Source organism: Lasioglossum baleicum, chromosome 19 (genome assembly GCF_051020765.1).
Source record: "Lasioglossum baleicum chromosome 19, iyLasBale1, whole genome shotgun sequence".
Classification (NCBI taxonomy): domain Eukaryota; kingdom Metazoa; phylum Arthropoda; class Insecta; order Hymenoptera; family Halictidae; genus Lasioglossum; species Lasioglossum baleicum.
In genome coordinates, this window is record NC_134947.1 from 2936490 (window position 1) to 2957331 (window position 20842).

General features: G+C 39.6%; 2 protein-coding genes and 2 pseudogenes across 3 annotated transcripts; all 4 read left to right on the top strand.

The window, feature by feature from the left end:
- Window positions 1-255: 255 nt before the first annotated feature.
- Window positions 256-2894, top strand: LOC143218417 (inosine-5'-monophosphate dehydrogenase 1b-like; annotated as a pseudogene). Its single transcript, XR_013011055.1, has 3 exons — window positions 256-396; window positions 509-777; window positions 1262-2894. The product of XR_013011055.1 is annotated as an inosine-5'-monophosphate dehydrogenase 1b-like (transcript).
- Window positions 1773-3992, top strand: LOC143218341 (bifunctional 3'-phosphoadenosine 5'-phosphosulfate synthase pseudogene; annotated as a pseudogene).
- Window positions 2982-20281, top strand: LOC143218343 (protein toll-like). The gene is given in 13 exon segments (XM_076443475.1): window positions 2982-3649; window positions 3741-4179; window positions 4256-4465; window positions 4569-4853; window positions 12494-12704; window positions 15171-15578; window positions 15580-15854; window positions 15856-15938; window positions 15941-16076; window positions 16280-16598; window positions 17221-17814; window positions 18297-18354; window positions 18561-20281. Coding segments are annotated over 9 exon segments (3183 nt in total). The 5' UTR covers window positions 2982-3649; window positions 3741-4179; window positions 4256-4465; window positions 4569-4853; window positions 12494-12521; the 3' UTR covers window positions 19688-20281.
- On the top strand, window positions 4108-4706 carry LOC143218342 (bifunctional 3'-phosphoadenosine 5'-phosphosulfate synthase 2-like). The gene is made up of 3 exons (XM_076443474.1): window positions 4108-4179; window positions 4256-4465; window positions 4569-4706. Exons 1-3 carry the CDS (start codon window positions 4108-4110, stop codon window positions 4704-4706), a joined length of 420 nt encoding a protein of 139 aa, XP_076299589.1.
- Window positions 20282-20842: the final 561 nt, after the last annotated feature.

Consider the following 20842-nt stretch of genomic DNA (forward strand, 5'->3'; position numbering starts at 1 on the left):
AGACTTCTGACACGAACCCCTTGCAGAATTATCCGGATTCCGAATTAACCACCTAGCACACCTCAACACAGCCGCGGACGCACCACGGACGCACTTTGCAGAACGGCACGATGCAAGTATCGCTGTACACAGTCACTGGCTATCCGAATTCGCTAATCGCGGCTACCTAGTATACTAAAATCAATTTAATTAATTAAATTCTAACTAAATAGACTAAGTATCCTAACCCTAAACACTTTTTCTTTTTCTTTTCAGGACGTTCCAGCAGGCCTTCTTCTTCCACCCGAAAGACACCAGGACCCGCGAGTCGCCAACAGACGCCCACGCACCACCGAGGAACGCGTCGACACCCTTCCACGTCCGAAAGCTTTGTTACCAAAGCCGGGTGGAGGGCAGGTAAGTATAAAAAGGCTCTCGTTTGTCGAGCTCGACCCTCACTTTGTTGCCAAAGCGTGGGAGAATCCGACAAACAATGCTCTGATGACAATTTCTTTTTTCACTTTTTTAGGCTCCTCGCTGATGCGTGTTCGTCCACGCCCACGGCCCCTCCAGCTCTCCAGGATCCGAGAGAATGCACTACAGGATCGTACCACCTATCACTTTACACTAGCCACTAAATGCTAACTACCTACTGCTCTAAATCGCTGTTCTACGTAATTGCCGTCCTACACCCTAGACTGTATAAACCGCTCTCCTATTGCCATGGCCCTGTGCGGCGGGATCGGTATAATACATCACAATTGCACGCCCGAGTACTAAGCCAACGAGCTGCACAAGGTATATTCGAATTCAATTCAAATTGTTTGCCGTTCCTTCGGCAACGGCCGCGCATTTACCCATACCACTCTGTCGATCGCTTATTCATTTCACAGTCATGTGCGGATACAGGTTCGACGTTGATCGATTAAAATTTTTAATATAATTCATCTGTTAACGCTTACGATTCAAGTGGTGAATTTCATTATTGACCCGAGCGATCAATGAAATTAGTCGTCGATTAAAAGTATTACTTCTTAATTGAAATTTTCATTTCGATTCACTTGTGAATTCTAATCACAAAATCGAATTTCTAGGCAAATCTCTTTTTATGAAAAAGTTCTATTAGATCATTAGTGCATTTATTTTAATCTTGTTTATGCTTAGCTTCCTGTATATGTTGCGTGGGAGAAGATAAGAATAGACTTTTCGAACGTTAGAACTATTTTAATTGTTTATAACATTAGCACTACATGGTAGACATTTTTTTTTATTGTGCTTCTAGGTGAAAGAGTATAAACATGGATTCATTAGAGACTCGGTTGTTCTGTCACCTAATCACACGGTCAGTGATGTTTTGAATGTTAAATCGGAGCATGGTTTCTGCGGTGTTCCTATCACGGATACAGGAAAAAAAGGTTGGGGGTAAATTGTTGGGTATTGTCACATCTAGGGATATTGACTTTCTGGAGAGTTCTCCGAATCAACAGTTAACGAAATTAGAAACAATCATGACAAAGTTGGAGAAGTTGATCACTGCAACTGCTGGTGTGACACTGCAAGAAGCAAACGTGATCCTCGAGAAATCCAAGAAAGGAAAACTCCCGATTGTCAATGCTAAAGGAGAAGTGGTATCTCTGATGGCGAGAACAGATCTAAAGAAAAATCGTAGTTACCCGTAGCTAGTAAAGATGGAAATAAACAATTGTTAGTCGGCGCTGCTATTGGTACCCGTACTTCGGACAAACAGAGATTGCAACTTCTTGCTGCAGCAGGCGTGCAACTCCCATAATGAAATGGACAAGATGAACGTAGCTCAAGGTGTTAGTGGTTCGATAGTAGACAAAGGAACTGTTTTAAAATTCCTGCCTTATTTGCAATGCGGCATCAAACATGGATGCCAAGACATAGGAGCTAAGATCTATCTCTGCTTTACGATCCATGATGTACAGTGGAGATTTGAAATTCGAAAGGAGAACACATTCTGCTCAGCAAGAAGGCAATGTTCACGGTCTTTTTTCGTACGAGAAAAGACTGTTTTAATTAGGTAAATATTAAAAATAAGCGACTTCGAAAGGTACCTGCATTTAATTGCATATAATTTGTCAATTTTAAAACGACTGTTTGTCGAATTTTATGATGTTGTCAAATCATATTAACTTATACATATTTGGTCAAAGGAATATAAGTTATTTCTTAATAGTGGACAAGTGATATGTATTTTACGATTATCATACATAACACACTTCATTGTAAACTTTAACTAGAATTCTATGTACAAATTGTTTTGCCATGTACTTATAATTACTTCGTTTGAAGTATACTATCTGTGGACGTATGAAATTATATGAAAAACTTGAGTTACCTAGTTCCTGTAACGTTTCGACGAATTGCCACACATGTATGTACATAATATATATCATCCTTTAAGTAGGTTAATCAGTTTACAAATTACACAATACCGTAACTACTACTGTATGCAGAAACACGTTGCAACTGTACGGTACCGAGATATTTTTTCTTGCTGCATTCACTGTACCTGACTTATATTTCGAAAAATGTACAACTATTAAAGAACCTCTAAAATTGAGAATTAAAATTTCTAATGAAAGTCTTTAAATCTTGTAAGAAAACTACTTTTTGAATATTAATAATGCGGTAAGAGAAATATAATGTTAGCATATAACCAATTTTAGCAGAAAAAAAGAAATGCCAAACTGTGGGATCATTAAAAAGTAGATAGTTGGTTAGCATAATTAATTGTCAGCTGATAATTCATTCCTACTCCGCGATAGAAAGAGAGAGAGAGAGAGAGAGACAAAGAAACAATTTCCTAGACTTCTATGTTAATTTGTCATGTATTTTTAATGTAAACTATCAAAATATATTTGTATGATCCTGGTTTAATATGAGCTATCTTTTCAAGATAACAGACTTAGGTCCGAATATTTAAGCTAAGTCAATTAATTTTGTAATTTTGAATACACTGATTAACGAAAGTCGAAGCTATTTTAGTTAACCATGGGATTGCTGCTTATGGACTTGATGAAGATAATGTAAGAAGTGGTTTAAACTGCAACCTTGGTTTCAGCAAAGAAGACAGAAAAGAAAATATAAGAAGAGTCGCAAAAGTAGCTAAATTGTTTGCCGATAGCGGTCAAATATGTTTATGCAGTTTTGTGTCCCCGTTCGAAGAAGATAGACAAATGGCAAGAGACATTCATAAAATGTCGGATCTTCCATTCTTCGAAGTTTTTGTTGACGCACCCCTCAATGTGTGCGAAGCTAGGGATACAAAAGGATTATATAAAAAGGCACGCCAAGGAGCTATTAAAGGCTTCACTGGAATAGATCAAATGTACGAGAGACCAGTAAATCCTGATTTGATAGTAACTACCCCAAATAGAAGAAAATTGTACCCCAGAAGAATCCGCTGCAACAGTCATTGATTTTCTGGAGAAACAATATACATATTATTCCAGTTCTTCAAAAATCCACAGTAGCCATAAAGGAATTGTTCGTTCCAGAATCACGAATAGTGTCTGTTAAAGCAGAAGCTTCTACACTTCAAAGTTGAGAAATTAGTAAAATAGATGTACAATGGCTCCAAGTGTTAGCTGAAGGTTGGGCTGCTCCCCTCACAGGTTTCATGAGAGAAGATCAATATCTTCAGGTATATACGAATTTGTTGGATAAAATATTTAATAACAATGTAGAAATGTGTTATAGAAATGCTAGGTATATCATAATGATTATATTTTCAGACTCAACTCTTAAAGTGTCTTGTAGAAGATAAGAAGGAAATTAATCAATCTGTCCCAATAGTTCTTGCGATAAGCACAGAAGACAAGGAACGTTTGGATGGACATTCAGCTTTTACACTGAAATATAAAAATAAGGCTCTTGGAATATTACGCAGACCAGAATTCTATTTTCACAGAAAAGAAGAGAGATGCGGATGGCAATTTGGTACTAATAATCTGGCCCATCCATATGTTAAAAAAAATGATTTATGAATCTTGAGATTGGTTGGTGGGAGGCGACATAGAGGTTTTCAAAAGAATTAGATGGCACGACGGCTTGGATAAATATAGACTTACACCGAACGAAATTAGAGCAAAAAGTAAAAAAATGAAAGCCGATGCTGTGTTTGCGTTTCAACTTCGAAATCCTATTCACAATGGCCATGCATTGTTAATGCAAGTATGTTGATTTACTGTTTAGCATATGTTCTCATAATAAATTGTTACATGTAGTTGTTTTGATTTTCTACTTGTAGGATACAAAAATACGTTTATTAGAAGGAAGAGGATTTAAAAATCCTGTATTGCTTTTACACCCACTCGGTGGATGGACTAAAGACGACGATATACCATTGCATACAAGAATTCTTCAGCATGAAGCTATACTTAGCGAATGTGTATTGGATGCTAATTCAACATTATTAGCAATTTTTCCAAGCCCAATGATGTATGCTGGACCAATTGAGGTGAAATCCTAATAATTCTTAGTTATACATAAATTGTTTCATAAATGTTATAATAATAATATTTTTGTTATCTTTTAACGTTGTTATGTTTGTTCGGTGTTAGGTACAATGGCATGCAAAAGCTAGAATGAATGCAGGCGCTAATTTTTATATTGTTGGAAGAGATCCGGCTGGTATACCGCATCCTGATAAGAATTCAGTTCCCGATAGAAATCTTTACGATCCAACTCATGGAGCTTGAGTTCTTTCAATGGCTCGTGGTTTACAAAATTTAGAAATAATACCATTCAAGGTTGCAGCATATGATATAAAATATAAGAAAATGTCATTCTTCTCGATGCAGCGCGAAAGGAAGATTTCGATTTTATATCAGGAACAAAAATGCGCGGTATGTTTACCTACTCTATCTACTCTACCTACTCTAACAATTCTGCAATATATATATATATATATATATCATATGCCAAAAATGAATATGAATCTGATGTCAAAATTACAAAAAAACAAAATGGCGGCCGGTTATGTGAAAAAATTATTTATTTCCACAAATATTAAATTATTATCAGGTGACTTCAGATAGCAAAAAATGTAAGATTTTAGTGTTAAATATTGCATGTGAGGTAATTCTTTAGTACTAAAATGTAATACAGGGTGTCCCAAAATTCGTGAAAATCCCGAAAGGGGGTGGTTCCTAAGACCATTCTAAGAGACATTTTCCTTTGCACCAATGTCAACTGCGGCTTTGTTTAGGAGTTATTAACGAAAAACACGGACCAATCAGAGCGCGCCCTGGCCCGGCGCGCCACGCCGCGCCGGCAAGCGAGTGTCGGTGGTACGCCGCGACATCGCAACGAACAAGAGTTTCTCGATAATGTGAACCCTCTCCGATTTTGATGAGCTTTGGATATGTTGTCAAGACCATGATTCTGAACAACATTTCTCTTTAGACTTTTTGGCGATCGGCTTTAGTTTACGAGATAAGTAACTTGTAATTGTAAATCGATCGATGTACTATCTGAACTATCTCCTCTCCGATTTCGATGCGCTTTGGATACGTTGTCAAGACCATGATTCTGAACAACATTTCTGTTTAGACTTTTTGGCAATCGGCTTTAGTTTACGAGATAATCGTAAAAAAAGAGAAGAAGCAGAAACTGATTGAATTAAAAACTCACGTATTCAGCCGTAAATCCATTTGCTGCTTCGAAATGTGTGTCACTGGGCCACTCGGTGACGAACTGCACAGATGTCTTCAGGTACACGGCAGTACCGAAAGCCAAGGGACGTACGGCCAGGTCGACGAGCTGCACAGCCGGTGGTAGAAGGCCTAAGGGATGCGCGGTCAAGTCGACGATCCAGAATTTAACTTTCACTTTCGAATCGATAAATAATTCGTATGTTTATTTTACACAGATGCCTTGAAATTTTTCCACACTCACAATCACTGTTCACATTTGTCAACACATAGTTATGCACTAATAATAATTGCCATATCCCTTGTACTGCTGCACAAATCACAACAATCAGGTAATGCAATCACTAGACTGCGGATTTCATGCATTTGTAGCAAATATGAGTAGGTGCATTTTAATACAGTAGAGAGATTAAAATAATTTCAAAGCACCATAGTATTATTTTCAACTTCTTAAAATGATCACAGTAAGAATCAAATATCTGTCTGGCTCCCCTGTCCCTTGTAATAGCGGCAGCCAACATTCATTTTGCATAAAGATTCGCAGTCTAGTGATTAGTTTAAATATCACTATCAAAAACACAGCTAATAGCAACCGTTAGCTTTGAATTGACAAGTCTTTGGAGATGTTCTCTCTACCGCGGCTCGAACGACACTGATTTTCCTCAAGATTTTTCTAAAGAATTTAGGAAGGGCATTTAGAGTGTCGAAATTCGAAATGCACGCTGTAGCACGAGAACGACGGGACGGTTAGACGAAAAACAGAATGCGAGAAGGACCGCTGTAAGCTTTGTGGCAAACACATGTTTAGTTTTTCCTGCAGGTTGGTACGTAGAGTCGATGGGTAACTGTTCGAAAACGTCATCCGTCCTTTTACCCAGCAAGGGGTAAAAATGTCAGGTCAGCGTAGCATCCCTATTGTCCTATACCTTCCTTAAGAAACTTTCTAAAAGAAGGACAGACGACGTTTTCGAACGGTTACCCATCGACTCTGCGTACCAATCTACAGGAAAACCTAAACATGTGATTGCCATAAGTCTTAAAGCGGTCCTTCTCGTATCCTGTTTTTCGTCCAACCGTCCCGTCGTTCTCGTACTACAGCGTGCATTTCGAATTTCGACACTCTAAATGCCCTTCCTAAATTCTTTAGAAAAATCTTGCGGAAAATCAGTGTCGTTCGAGCCGCGGTAGAGAGAACATCTCCAAAGACTTGTAAATTCAAAGCTAACGGTTGCTATGTATTAGCTGTTTTTTTGACTGTGATATTTAAACTAATCACTAGACTGCGAATCTTTATGCAAAATGAATGTTGGCTGCCGCTATTACAAGGGACAGGAGCCAGACAGATATTTGATTCTTACTGTGATCATTTTAAGAATTTGAAAATAATACATTGGTTTTTTGAAATTATTTTAATCTCTCTACTGTATTAAAATGCACCTACTCATGTTTGCTACAAATGCATGAAATCCGCAGTCTAGTGATTGCATTATCTGATTGTTGTGATTTGTGCAGCAGTACAAGGGATATGGCAATTATTATTAGTGCATAACTATGTGTTGACAAATGTGAACAGTGATTGTGAGTGTGGAAAAATTTCAAGGCATCTGTGTAAAATAAACATACGAATTATTTATCGATTCGAAAGTGAAAGTTAAATTCTGGATCGTCGACTTGACCGCGCATCCCTTAGGCCTTCTACCACCGGCTGTGCAGTTCGTCGACCTGGCCGTACGTCCCTTGGCTTTCGGTACTGCCGTGTACCTGAAGACATCTGTGCAGTTCGTCACCGAGTGACCCAGTGACACACATTTCGAAGCAGCAAATGGATTTACGGCTGAATACGTGAGTTTTTAATTCTATCAGTTTCTGCTTCTTCTCTTTTTTTACGATTATCTCGTAAACTAAAGCCGATCGCCAAAAAGTCTAAAGAGAAATGTTGTTCAGAATCATGGTCTGGACAACGTATCCAAAGCTCATCGAAATCGGAGAGGATTCACATTATCGAGAAACTCTTGTTCGTTGCGATGTCACGGCGTACCACCGACACTCGCTTGCCGGCGCGGCGCGGCGCGGCGGGCCAGGACGCGCTCTGATTGGTCCGTGTTTTTCGTTAATAACTCCTAAACAAAGCCGCAGTTGACATTGGTGCAAAGGAAAATGTCTCTTAGAATGGTCTCAGGGACCACCCCCTTTCGGGATTTTCACGAATTTTGGGACACCCTGTAGAAGTTTCTCAGTTCTGTTTCGTTCCGATATTTCACTCACCTCTAGTAAAATAAAGATATGTAAAAAAAAAATTAAAATCTTACACTGTTGACTATCTGAAGCATTTTATTGTAATATATAACAAATATGTACCTAGCATTTGCGAAAATTAGTTTTATCTACGATTTAGGGCAAATTCGCCATTTCGGAACGTTACCGGTCGCTAAGGAAATGGCGATAATTCATAAGGTCGTAATAGGTCGCTGAAAAATGAAACGTACACTTGTTTAATAGCCTTAACAGCTTCTTTTCCAAAAAAAATGATTGCTTGATCGCGATTGATAAGCAACTTTTTCGTTAATGAAATGTACCAGATGTGTAGATTTCTCTTTTTCATCTCCCAGAGTTTTAAAAAATTAAATAAAGCAATAAAATCAGAATATTATTATATATTAAATTAGGACATGCCCAACAATAGCAAGAATGATAAACCAGCGTTACAGCGCTATAATAAGTCGCAGAAGTAATTTCAATTATGGTTGAAAATGCCGGTCTTCTAGAACTACTAACTTTGAACTTACGTATCTCCGACAGAAGTACGTATTAAATATTGGTTGTGACAAAAAAAACGTGCTCTGGAACCTTATAAATAAAGTAGTATTACATAGATTTTTAAACAACGGAAAAAAATTTTCGACTTTTGGCCACGATTTGGCGATTTCCGACCACTGTGCGTCGTCTACTCTGCCGAGATCATGGATATAGGCCGAGATACTCTGATAGAGATACGTTCGTGTGTAGCGCGTGCGCAGTAGAAGTAACGTGGCGACGATGGTGCGTCAGAGTGGGGGGTCGAGTCGGCTGAGCGAGCGGAGGGGAAAAAACCCACGACCCATGATTCTGGCATCACTGCCGCCGCACAGTGGTCCTTTTCAGCGATTTAGCTGGCCAAAATTATTTATAATGTTTAATGATTCCACAACGTTTTCAAATCACATATAATATCATTTTTTATTTGTTTAAGTATTTTTAAAACATTTTTTAATACTTTTTCAATATGTTTTGGTACGTTTTTAAGTAAAAAATAATATATTGTTGAATTAAACAATAGAAATTAATAATAAGGTACTTACAACTGTTTCTGAAGTTTATAAAGTAGAATCGGAAGTTGTTGTATCAAAATCTTCAGATGAAGATTGTTCTGAACCAGATGAATTTTGCTCGGAATCTGATGTTGTACTGCGAATTTCTGGTAGTAAAAGCATGTCCATGGTTTCACTTGAAAACGGTTTTGTTTTTTTCCTGGGTATTTTTCTTATTCCACTCAAAAGGGGATCGGATGTTAATAATAATCTATTTAGTACATCCAAAATGCATATTTCCCTGCTGAACTTTCGGGCATAATTTTGTCGATATAAACGAAAATGCTTATTGCGGGCTTCGGCTGCTTCCTCTGATAGTTGACCGATCGCAAGTAGAGAATGTTTGACTATTATTGCACTATGCATTAAAATCTTGTGCATGGTTGGTGTCATTGGATACCAACCATATAAATTTACATATAATTTGGCAGTATCCAATGTATATTTTTCCAATTTTTCCACGTTTATTTCATGGCCACTTGATATAGTTTCTAAAATTACTGCTAGGCGATATATGAGGTTTCTGTCCACTCCTGTTATGTCTGCCGCTAAATCTGGATTGGCGAAAAATCTTCTGCTGGTGTTCCCGTCATTAGTGTTTCCGAAACCGGGTTTTGGAACGTCTACAAGTAAACCTAATTTCTGCCGAAATGCTTTTTGTATTTTCAATTTTTGCTCTTCAATAATTTTTTTTTCAGTAAGGTCCGTCTTTCTTATAATCCATTTTTTAATTGGAATTTTATATGATAAATGGAGAATACTCTCAAATAAACGAATCCTCGCATGCAGGATGGACAGCCCGAATTCCAATTTATTTGGATCTATGTCCCTTACCTCTGTAGTAACTAAACTATTAAAACTATTTGACGTAGCTTGACAAATGTAGCATTTCATTGTTGAGAGAGTGTTCGTGACGGCATTGCATATTTTACCATCTACCATGGTCATTACCATCTTATGTCGAATGGAAATACTTTTTCCCCATAATATTGTTTTTGACGGTTCAAGTGTAGATATTGCATTTTCTACCTCACTGATTTCGCTCCTAATTATATCGAAACTCTCCTTTACAAATCTAATTTTGATGGGGCGACAATATCGTGGCGATGAAGGTGTTGGATTTTGCCACAAAACTTTTTTATCAAATAGGTCACAATATAATTGCACTGGTACAAATGAGCATTGGAAGATATGTCCATCGGAATCTAGTTCATTTTCAAAAGATTGTTTATACTGATTTTGGTGAGATCCGTCACAACCCCATTTTGATATTAAAGTCAGCGATTTGCACTCTTCTTCGTTTAGATTTTTTAAAACATCATTTAAATAGGTTGCTAAACGTGTACTTGTGTGATTTAACAGATCTTGTAAATTTAATTTTGCGGAAGTTGACGTTACTTGCTGCGAATGATTGTCTGGATAACATTTCTTTTTCTCGTTTAAAAGTGTGTTATAGGATGGAAGAATTTTCTTAATATATCTCTTTACGACTAAATATTGCCCTTTTGAAAAATTAGCATCAACAAACATTGACAACGCTTTTATTGAGGATAATTTTTGAATAGTTTTCCCTTTTAAACATGTATAAGCGGCTTTATATTTTTTAGCTCGCTTGGGAGAACAAGTGATTTCTTTAATTATTGTAGAAGCACTTCTTTGTCCCGATGAATGTAGCTTCATGCGGGCAGCAAAAACTATTTCATCTGTGCCTGTACTAGTTCGAAGATCCTCCGTTTTTCTCCTCTTCGTTCTGTCGCTTGATTCTTCGAAAGTTTTTGTTGGTCGACCAGATCGCACTGCATTGTTTGGCAATTTAAAAGTTCCATTTAACCAGTTTTTATTTTTTTCATAAAATCGATACTTCAAGCGTTGTGCTTCTTTCCACTTTTGCTTTATTTCAGATTTCAAATATGATACTCTATGTCTTATGTCTCGAACTTCTTCTTCGGAATATCTGCCGTAACTTGTAATATAATTTTCAATATATTCCAATTTCTGAGGAAATGATAATTCTTTCTTTTCAAACATAAGATCCACCAAGTGCTTCTTGGATATCACATTAACTCCAGATGGACCTAAATAAAAAATTAGGGTTTTCTAGTAAACAAATATTCGCTTTCTTTTCAACATAAATGAATGCAAATAAACACTTAAAATTATTGTATAAAAGAAAAAATTAGGAAAATACTACTTGGAAAAAAATAGAAATCCAATATATCATCAATAATAGGAAACTAAGGAAACGGAACAATTGAACTAAAAATAAAAATTAAAGTTAATTTGTTTTACATACCTGCCTCACAAGAATCCATAATTGTAAATTAAATTGTAAATAAAATTTAAGCAACACTATTGCACAGAAAAGGTTATATGTTATACTAATCACTATGTCTAATCACTATATTACAGTATTTATATTACATTTATATTACAGTATACACTAAATTAAAATATTATAGTTCTAAACAGTGTACAGCAAATACTTATACATAAAATATTGTGGATCAAGGCCAATTTTCAATACAATTTCACTTTATTATAGCACACAGTACACGTGTCGCTCGAGATCATTCGCTTCGGATATTTTCTAAAAGACTGATACAATCAGGCAAAACTGCATTTGGCATTCTAGTGTTTATAAAACATAAGACGATCGTTTCATTTTCCTTTGTCGTCAAGCAGTGTTTACGTCTGGAAAGCGTGCGCGCCCGAAACGCAAGGGCCGCTTGGCGCGACAAACAAACTGCTGTAAAAAAAAAAGGTGCAAACTCGTGCAACTTTTTTTTGTTTTGTTGTAAGCCCAAACCTTTGACAATTACAACCGCGTTTAAAAAAATTCTCGGACGCAACCTGATATACGACATAATTACTCATAAAGTGTTCCAATCATAACAAATCTTATTTACATACTAATCGTGTAGAAATGTAAATAATTACCATAAGATATGCAATAAAAAGATACAAAATTGTTGAAAGTATAGTCCATACTTACTTGCAAAACTTTTATACTGGAAAGAAATGTGTACAACTTACTTGAAACATATAAAAACTGTCTCATCGAATTTTAGCAGCAAGACACGTACTACGAAAATCTTTAACTTTCGGTGAAGTACAGCACTTCATGGGTGCCTGAATGATAAAAAAAATATTAGTACATTGTCCCCCATATATTAAACTATAGCAAGCACCAAAAATTTCACACTTTAGGTCAAATTTTTGAAATCGACTTTTGGCCAGCTAAATCGCTGAAAGGGACCACTGTGCGCCGGCACGCTACTGTTCGCATCTCTTTCTTTCCAATACGCTCTTCTTCGTTGCGTTCGAAACTTTTACCGTCGACGTGTACATGAGACACTCCCCCCCTCGAGTGAGCACTACCGTACAACGCACCGCTATTTCTGATTCACGTATTCCTCATTGACTCGCGCAAATGATCCCGACTGATCACTGAGCTTTCATTAATACGTGCGAATGTTTCTTTTTCAGCGGACGAGTTCGTGCTAGAGTTTTCAAAATGAGAGATCAATGGTGGATCATCGTGGCACTTATCGTCGTCACGTGCAACGGTGACGATGTTCGATGTCCTGAACGGTATTGCAGCTGCTATCTAAGTCACAACAGTGGTACCAAGATACGTTGCCCAACAGAAAGCGACTCGAACTTCGTCATAAACGTTGTACCCACCAGGTATATTCAGGTGAGTACGCGTGACTCATCGATACTCCCTGAAGAGTATCTGCGGAGTCACGGAAAACGAGAAGAAAAATTACAAGCCCATCGATAGAATCATCGAAAGATGATAAAGTCCCTGTATTCGTAGGGGATGTAGCGTAACGACGTCGGTCACTCTAGCATTTTATTAACCTTTAGCACCGTAAAGAGTAGCGATTCTGAGGTGCCACTAGAAATTGCTGTACATACCATTATTTAAAATATTGTTTACATTATTAGATATATTGGTATCAATTAATTACTAAACGTTTAACTATTGTATGAGGTATTATATCAATTTACATATATATTTACAAAAAACAAAAACAAATGAAAATACCTATTGTGACGTGGCAGTTTTGCCAACGTCACCCGATGCCGGTTATCGGAAGACCGGGTCACCCTCTGGCAGCCTAATACGCGAGAGGCGCCGTGGCGAGCGCTTGCCCTGGGTGCGAACGAGACCCATGGGCGAGTTCTAATATTTTTGGAGCGTCGCGCCAATTGCGCGACGCGTATCTGCAGGACCGTAGTCGGGCCCCAAGGGGGGACCCGAAGCACCTCTCCCGCCGAGAAACGGAAAAAGGATCGGCGTCGGCGAAAACTCCGACCCCGAGGAAGCGAGGGATCAACGTGGCCCAGGATAGACAACCTGGAGGCGCCGTCGAGGACATGCGATGCCAAGCCAGGGATCTCAACTGTCTCGCCGTCGCCTCATCCGGAGAGAAACCTGGCCAGTTGCCGGATTGGCTCGCGTCGATCGCCTCTGAGGGAAACAGCGAATCAACGAACATCGCTATCGGAGAACCAGCGGAACGCCGGACGCCAGGGGCCGTCGCGCAGGGCTAGGCCCCGTACGAAAATCTATCAGCGATAGGTCGAACTGCGTGCGGGGGGACGAGATCGGCAAGAGGGGGACGCTCCGCTTCCGCGTTCCCGAGTCACACCGCGAGAGATCACTTCTTCGTTGGCTTTAGCGAAAACTAGTTGCGAATTTCGAACCTTAATTATTGCATAAGAACTATGGTATTTGCGAAGCGAGCTGCCGGACACAGAGGGACGAGAACGTGAGACCATCAATCGTTGCCCTGGGTAAGCTTCTGTCAGATCTCATTTCGATAAAGTGATCTTTCTCGCGTTGGCTCGGTAGTGTGTTGTGTCCGCGATCGCGTCGTCGAATCACCAACGTGGCATTGTAGCTGACGGTATTTATGACGGATCCGGTTACATTCGCGAACGGGAGAAACCCGTCGGTCCACGGGCGTGCGAAGAAATTATGTTTTACGGGCGTTAAAAGTCTCAACAGAGGTCAGACGTAGGGATCCGCGATATCTGGACCTCGATAGTCGCGGTGACGGTGTTAGCGGAGACGAGCCATATTTCTTTTCGCGAACTTCGCACGTCGTTGTTGTTTCGAAAGAAGAAACTATGTTTAACGGGCGTTAATAGTCTCAACAGAGGTCGGACGTAGGGATCCGCGATATCTGGACCTCGATAGTCGCGGTGACGGTGTTAGCGGAGACGAGCCATATTTCTTTTCGCGAACTTCGCACGTCGTTGTTGTTTCGAATCGAACCTCGAGTCGTCCCACGGTGCGACGCCGCCACGTGCTCTCGTCGTATTTCCGCGATTCGTTCTGCCGACGAGAAGCTTATAATAACGCGTACTCCATCCGAATCCGGGCGTAGAACGCGAAGATCGTGAGCGCCGACATTAGCATCACGTTGCTGCCGGATTCGTAGCGTAAAGTGAAGGACCAGGAAAGGTCGAAGCGCGCGTACAACGAGTTGTCGTTGCCGATCACCTGTTACGCGTAGGTTAACCGTGAAACGCTGCCGGTCGCTGCCGGCATCGTAATTGTAACATCGGAATAATAAACTGCGTTAACCCAGATCGTACGAGAGTGTTTATTGCGTGAGAAACCTTCCCGCCGCGGGGAATGCCTCGTGTTCGACCCGCGTCGAATCCTGCGACCATTCGTATCTCATCTTCGCGTAATATCGATTGTCGCGGGCTCGCATGGTCGTCTCTCATCGTATTTATTAGCGAATTTAGCGTGGCATCTTCTGTGCCTGGCGCCCGAACTTTACGTAAGAGATCTCGAGAGACGACGTGCCTGCGTACAATTTTTGTCCCGGGTGGACCCCGTTTCGCGCGGCCGAACGTGGCCCGGCGGTATCGCTTGTAAATACCCGGAGTCGCTATCGTATCACTAAGAAACGAGAAACGACGTGACACTATTTATTTCGTTGACCACCGGTTAAAATGACCGGTTCCAGATTTTTCATTTTACAATTATTGAAATAATAAAAATGATATGTATGTCTCATAGACTGCCTCGTGTTACCAGAACTTTCACTTTCCTTTACGTAACGTGCTAATTGCAAGTAACAGAAAGCGTGACCGCAGTCGGTACTACGATGAAAAGAAGATACATAAATTGTTATTTCAGATACAATGTAAAAGCTCTGCGGATTGGTCAGACTTCCGCGCCTCCAATTTGTTCCCTGCGCGGAGAGTAGAGTCCATCTTCTTCAAAATGTGCAAATTACCGAAGGACAGAAGCCTCGCGGATATCGCGCGGTAACTCGGCGCGGAGACGGTCAGCAGATTAATATTTCAATCGTACGGCAACGAGGGTGTGAATCTGACGAAAAAACACCTCGAGGGATTCCCAAAATTGGAACGATTGATTCTGTCGTCCAACAATGTCAACAAACTCGGCAACGATTTATTCGCGGACAAACCGGAGCTGACGTGGCTCGACCTGCGAGCAAACAATGTTCGCCTACGGTTGGACACCTTTCAGAACTCTAGTAATCTGACGGTGCTCGAGTTGGGCCAGAATCATATATGTAACGAGCATCGAACCGGATGTGTTCGACAAATTGACGAAATTGACTTTGCTCAATCTATGGCAGAATAGACTGACGAAGACTTCTCTGATGTCCTTGGATATCAATTCGAACGAATTGACCGCTTTGCCCGAGGAGGTCTTTTTCAATCTTACCAACCTGCAGGTTTTGAACTTGTCCGGGAACAATTTTACGTCGTTGCCGGCCAAGATCTTCCAACGCAACAGGAAATTAGACATTGTGACCATGTATGGAAACAAACGGAACATGACGAGAGACCCTCCCAGAAGATTTGTTTCGGGGTTCCAGCTCGATAAACACTATCGAGTTGGAAAGAAATTATCTCGCGTCTCTTCCGAAGGATATATCAAAGGACTGCACAGTTTGTCGGTACTGAAACTCTATCTGAATGAATTAACATCGCTGCCCGATGGAATTTTCTCGGACACGCAGGCCTTGACTGAAATCGATCTATCAGAGAATCATTTTACTTCAATATCCAGGTAAATATTCATGAAATGAAATGCTTCATCCCTTCCGTTAGGCACTATTTACATTCCCGAAAATAAAAGGAGACATCCATAAAGAATACGCATGTTTTTTTCATACTTTACACATATGCTAAGTTTCAGTGTAATCAGCAACTTTGAATCGACGTTTGTTAGTTGCAATTATTTAAATTAAACAATTGTTTAAATCGTTACAGGAACTTATTTCAAGACTTACTATCGCTGAGCATATTGGATATGTCGAAAAATCAGTTACAAACAATACATCATGCAAGCTTCAAATCATTGGAGAAACTAAAAATTGCAAGATTTTCTAACAATCTGCTCACGTTGAATAGTTCATTGTCTCTGTACCGTGACGAAATTTGGAACATATCACCGTTCCATCATTGCGCTTTCTTAGAAGAATTGTACCTTGCCAAGAATAATATTTCCGAGATATTTACTGATTGGACTGTCAACAGCGTAAAATTAAAAAAATTGGATTTGAGATACAATCGGATACCTCACATTTCGGTAAGTATACATATCAATCCTGGGCATTATCCAAATACATAAATTATTTCAGAAATAATAGTTAAAATATACAGAGTGTCCCAAAACAAGTGAAAATCCCGAAAGGGGGTGGTTCCTGAGACCATTCTAAGAGACATTTTCAACTGCGGCTTTGTTTAGGAGTTATTAACGAAAAACACGGACCAATCAGAGCGCGCCCTGGCCCGACGCGCCAAGCCGCGCCGGCAAGCGAGTGTCGCGGTACGCCGTGACATCGCATCGTGACGGCGCGGCGGCCCAGGCGCGCTCTGATTGGTCCGTGTTTTTCGTTAATAACTCCTAAACAAAGCCGCAGTTGACTTTGGTGCAAAGGAAAATGTCTCTTAGAATAGTCTCAGGAACCACCCCCTTTCGGGATTTTCACTTGTTTTGGGACACCCTGTATAATGTTACCATCTTATTTGGCTACGCGTTACTTGAAATAATCACGTATCATTTCGTTAGAACAGAACATTATTTCAAATGATCACTTTTTATCGTATTTCAAATAAAACGTGCCCTACCCTGTGATACATAGTACTGATAGTACATAATCGGATCTGTAACATACTAAAGCGTCGAAATTTTATATGAAACATTTCAGGCCGAAGATCTGCAATTCACATCGAATGAAATTCAAGTGGACCTAAGGTACAACAATATAACTCACATCTACCTCAACACCGCGGAACGTTTAATGACGTTCCAAAAAGTCGAGCGTCCCGTAGTGATAGTAGTGGAAGACAATCCAATAGCTTGCGACCGTGATTTGTTTGATTTTCTTCGTTATTTAGAGGGGAACATGCACCCCTATGTTCAAAACTATTTTCATATCATACCAGGAAACTTAATGTGCCAAAGTCCAGAATGGTCAATGAACATATCCGTGAGCCATCTGAAATCCACATCCTTGAAATGCGTAGTGACGAGCCCGTGTCCAACAGGTTGCACATGTTGGGCGAAACCATTCGACAAAGCTTGCTTGATCGATTGTTCCTACAGGAACTTGACGAGTATTCCACGCAATATTCAATGTGTACACGAGTATCAACTTGAATTAAATTTAGAGGGTAACAAGTTAACTCAACTAGTACCCCTAACTGATCTTGGCTTAAGCAATGTATCGATATCAAAGCTGCTTTTGTCAGGTACGAATATCTCAAACGTACCCTTGGATGTATTGCCATCTGACGTTGAGGTGAGTGATACAAGTGTTTCCCCTTTTTATATTATTATTAGGGGTGGGCGGGTACCCGGAAATTTGGAATCATTATTGGATTGAATAGTAATTACTTCATTACACTTTTCATTCTTTCTTTTCATTACTTTTCTTGATATATGTAGATGTTTGAAATTTCTGAAAGAATACTTATAAAATGAGATCGAGGAACTACCTGACCCGCGCCATATAATTTTTGGGTACCCCCCCCCCCCCCCGAATTATTATACATAGGAGCAAATCTAACTTGTTAAGTTACACATCTTTTACACATCTTTAATTACATTACAATCTCGATTTTCACATAAAGATTGTCGAATTAATTTGAATACAACATTCAATCTAAAAATACAAATCTATTCGGTGATATGATAAACAATCAATATGTAATACTATAATACTGCTAATACATCTAGATGATCAATTATACTGCCAAAACTGAATTAATCATTTAAATCTAGATGCGTAGCAGCAGTATTACAGTATTATTGATTGTTTATCGTATCACATCGAATATATGTAGATTTGTATTTGAAGCTTGAACGTTGTATTCAAATTAATTGGACGTTCTTTATGCTGCCAAAACTGCCGCGTCAGCGATACTGATATTACCGGCAATATTGACGGTCAAATATCAAAGTACAGTGACTCCCGTTAATATTCGGATGCTCTTACAAAAAAAAAACAAAAAAAACGGTATCTTATAATATACACAAACATTTCAGGTTCTCTTGAACTGCACAACAACAACATTAGCAAGCTGGATTTGGACGTTCTAGAATTCATGAATAATTCTACCAAGTTGAGGAAAATTACGCTTCACGAGAATCCGTGGACATGCGACTGCGATACCAGAGATGTTTTGAACTTCATGCAAACGGAAGTCCCTAGAATTTCGGAGTCTTCGCTGATCACGTGTAAGAATAAAAAGATTCCAATGGTAAAAATGACGGCGACCGATTTCTGTCCCGCTGAAACGGCTATGATCGTAGGAATCAGTTTATCCGTAGCAGTGATTGGATTGTTGATCGGTATGTTGGCAGCCTTGTACTACCGGTACCAAGAAGAGATTAAAGTATGGCTGTACGTGCATCAACTCTGCCTATGGTTCGTAACCGAAGACGAATTGGACAGGGACAAGTTATACGACGCTTTTATAAGTTATTCCCATAAAGACGAAGAGTTTGTTATAAACGAGTTAGTGTCCAAGTTGGAAAGCGGTCCCAGACCGTTCAAACTGTGCATACATTTCAGAGACTGGTTAAGAGGAGAGTGGATACCGAATCAAATAGCTCGGTCTGTTGATGATTCGAGGAGAACGATAGTTGTATTGTTGCCAATCTTCTTGGAAAGCGTGTGAGGACGAATGGAATTTAGGGCCGCCCACAGACAGGCTCTCAGCGAAGGTCGAGCAAGAGTCATTCTAGTCCTGTACGGTGAGATCGGTGCCAGTGATAAGTTAGACTCGGAACTGAAAGCCTATTTGAGCATGAACACCTACGTAAAGTGGGGTGATCCTTGGTTCTGGGATAAACTGCGATACGCTCTACCACACCCGCCAGAGTTGACCAGAAGGGCGATCAGGAACAAAATTTTCGAGAAACATCAACCCACTATACAAATTAACGGTGAGAAAAAGGAACTGATTTACCCAAACAACGAACCGGCAACACCACCTGCGGTCAGCACTCCTCCAGTCGATACCATTAAAGTCTTCAAATGCGACAACATCAACGAACTTGAAAAAGATACCGTTGAAAAGCTAAATATATCAAATAGCAATGGAATCCTTCCGTCTGAACAATTGATACTGAATAATTCAACTAATAAGGTACAATGTACCACTGTGTAGAGCAGGCATGCACAGGTGGATGATTTGGGAGCAGGAGCAATCGACCCTGCTCCTGTGCAGGGTCGGAGCAGTGACCTTGCTCGGACGTATGGAAGGGGAACCCACCAATTGTAAACGGAGCACGAGAGAAGACGAGAAGAAGAGCGTATGGGAGTGGGGGCGACGTCTACGTTGCTGTAGTCTGACCACTCGGGCGCGCTCTCCATTTCCCCACGCCCCTCCCACTCGTCTTCTCTCGTGCTCTGTTTACAAGTCACGCTTAGTGGGTTCCCCTTCCATACGTCCGATCTGCTCTGTGATCATACGGGGAGCAACTTGGGAGCACGGGAGCTGCTCTGAGAGCAAAGAGCTGTGCATGCCTGGTGTAGAGTGTAGAGTGTAGAGTGTAGAGTATAAGAGACACATATGTATACAATACATATCGTATAAGGACTGATGCAAACTATTGAGATCGAATTTATTTAAATCCTAAAAATGTTATTTTACAGTACTTCTCTGTAAATTTCAATATATACGTGGAAGTAATGAACTTTTATTACGTTTCGTAGTATTTTTTAAAACAAGCAACATTTAAGTAGAATAACCTCTCGATATAGTTCCACGGTATCTCTAATTATTTCAAGATATTAGCCTTTATTAATTAGTCTTTATGTAAATTTGTATGTACTCGTACATTGTTTAAATAATTTCAATCTCGAAGTTATATTACATAGATTTTCTGAGTGAGTGAGTATCTATTAATGCTTATTGGTATGTAGTGCAATGCCAAATATTTCTTGTTATATTTATTTTACGAAACGACTCACACATTTTCCGTATATGTTTCCGGAATTTATCGAATTACATTGTTTGTAAGTAACAGAGACGAACGCGATCAAGTCCATTAATACATAAAAATTCAAGACATTTAGGTGTATAAAAGCTCATTGTAAATAGCTAGTTTTTGTAATTTTATATGCATTTCAGTTAAGACGGTGTCGTCACTATTTTTCACTCGCGAAGTCATCGGTATAGATTTTACAATAAGGATAACGCTGAAGCGAATGTAGACGGATGTAAAAAAAGCTTTGCTAGATGAAGGGCCATTACAAAATTAATTTCATATTGCCATTTGACCTACACGTGTCTGTATACTACTCGGAAACAGATTTTACT

Bases quoted from the DNA above. Each gene is read 5' to 3' on its own strand.
- LOC143218342 (XM_076443474.1), top strand. From the start codon at position 4,108: ATGAAAGCCGATGCTGTGTTTGCGTTTCAACTTCGAAATCCTATTCAC. The intron at 4,180-4,255 runs GTATGTTGATTT...TTCTACTTGTAG, and splicing joins GCCATGCATTGTTAATGCAA to GATACAAAAATACGTTTATT. The intron at 4,466-4,568 runs GTGAAATCCTAA...GTTCGGTGTTAG, and splicing joins TGTATGCTGGACCAATTGAG to GTACAATGGCATGCAAAAGC.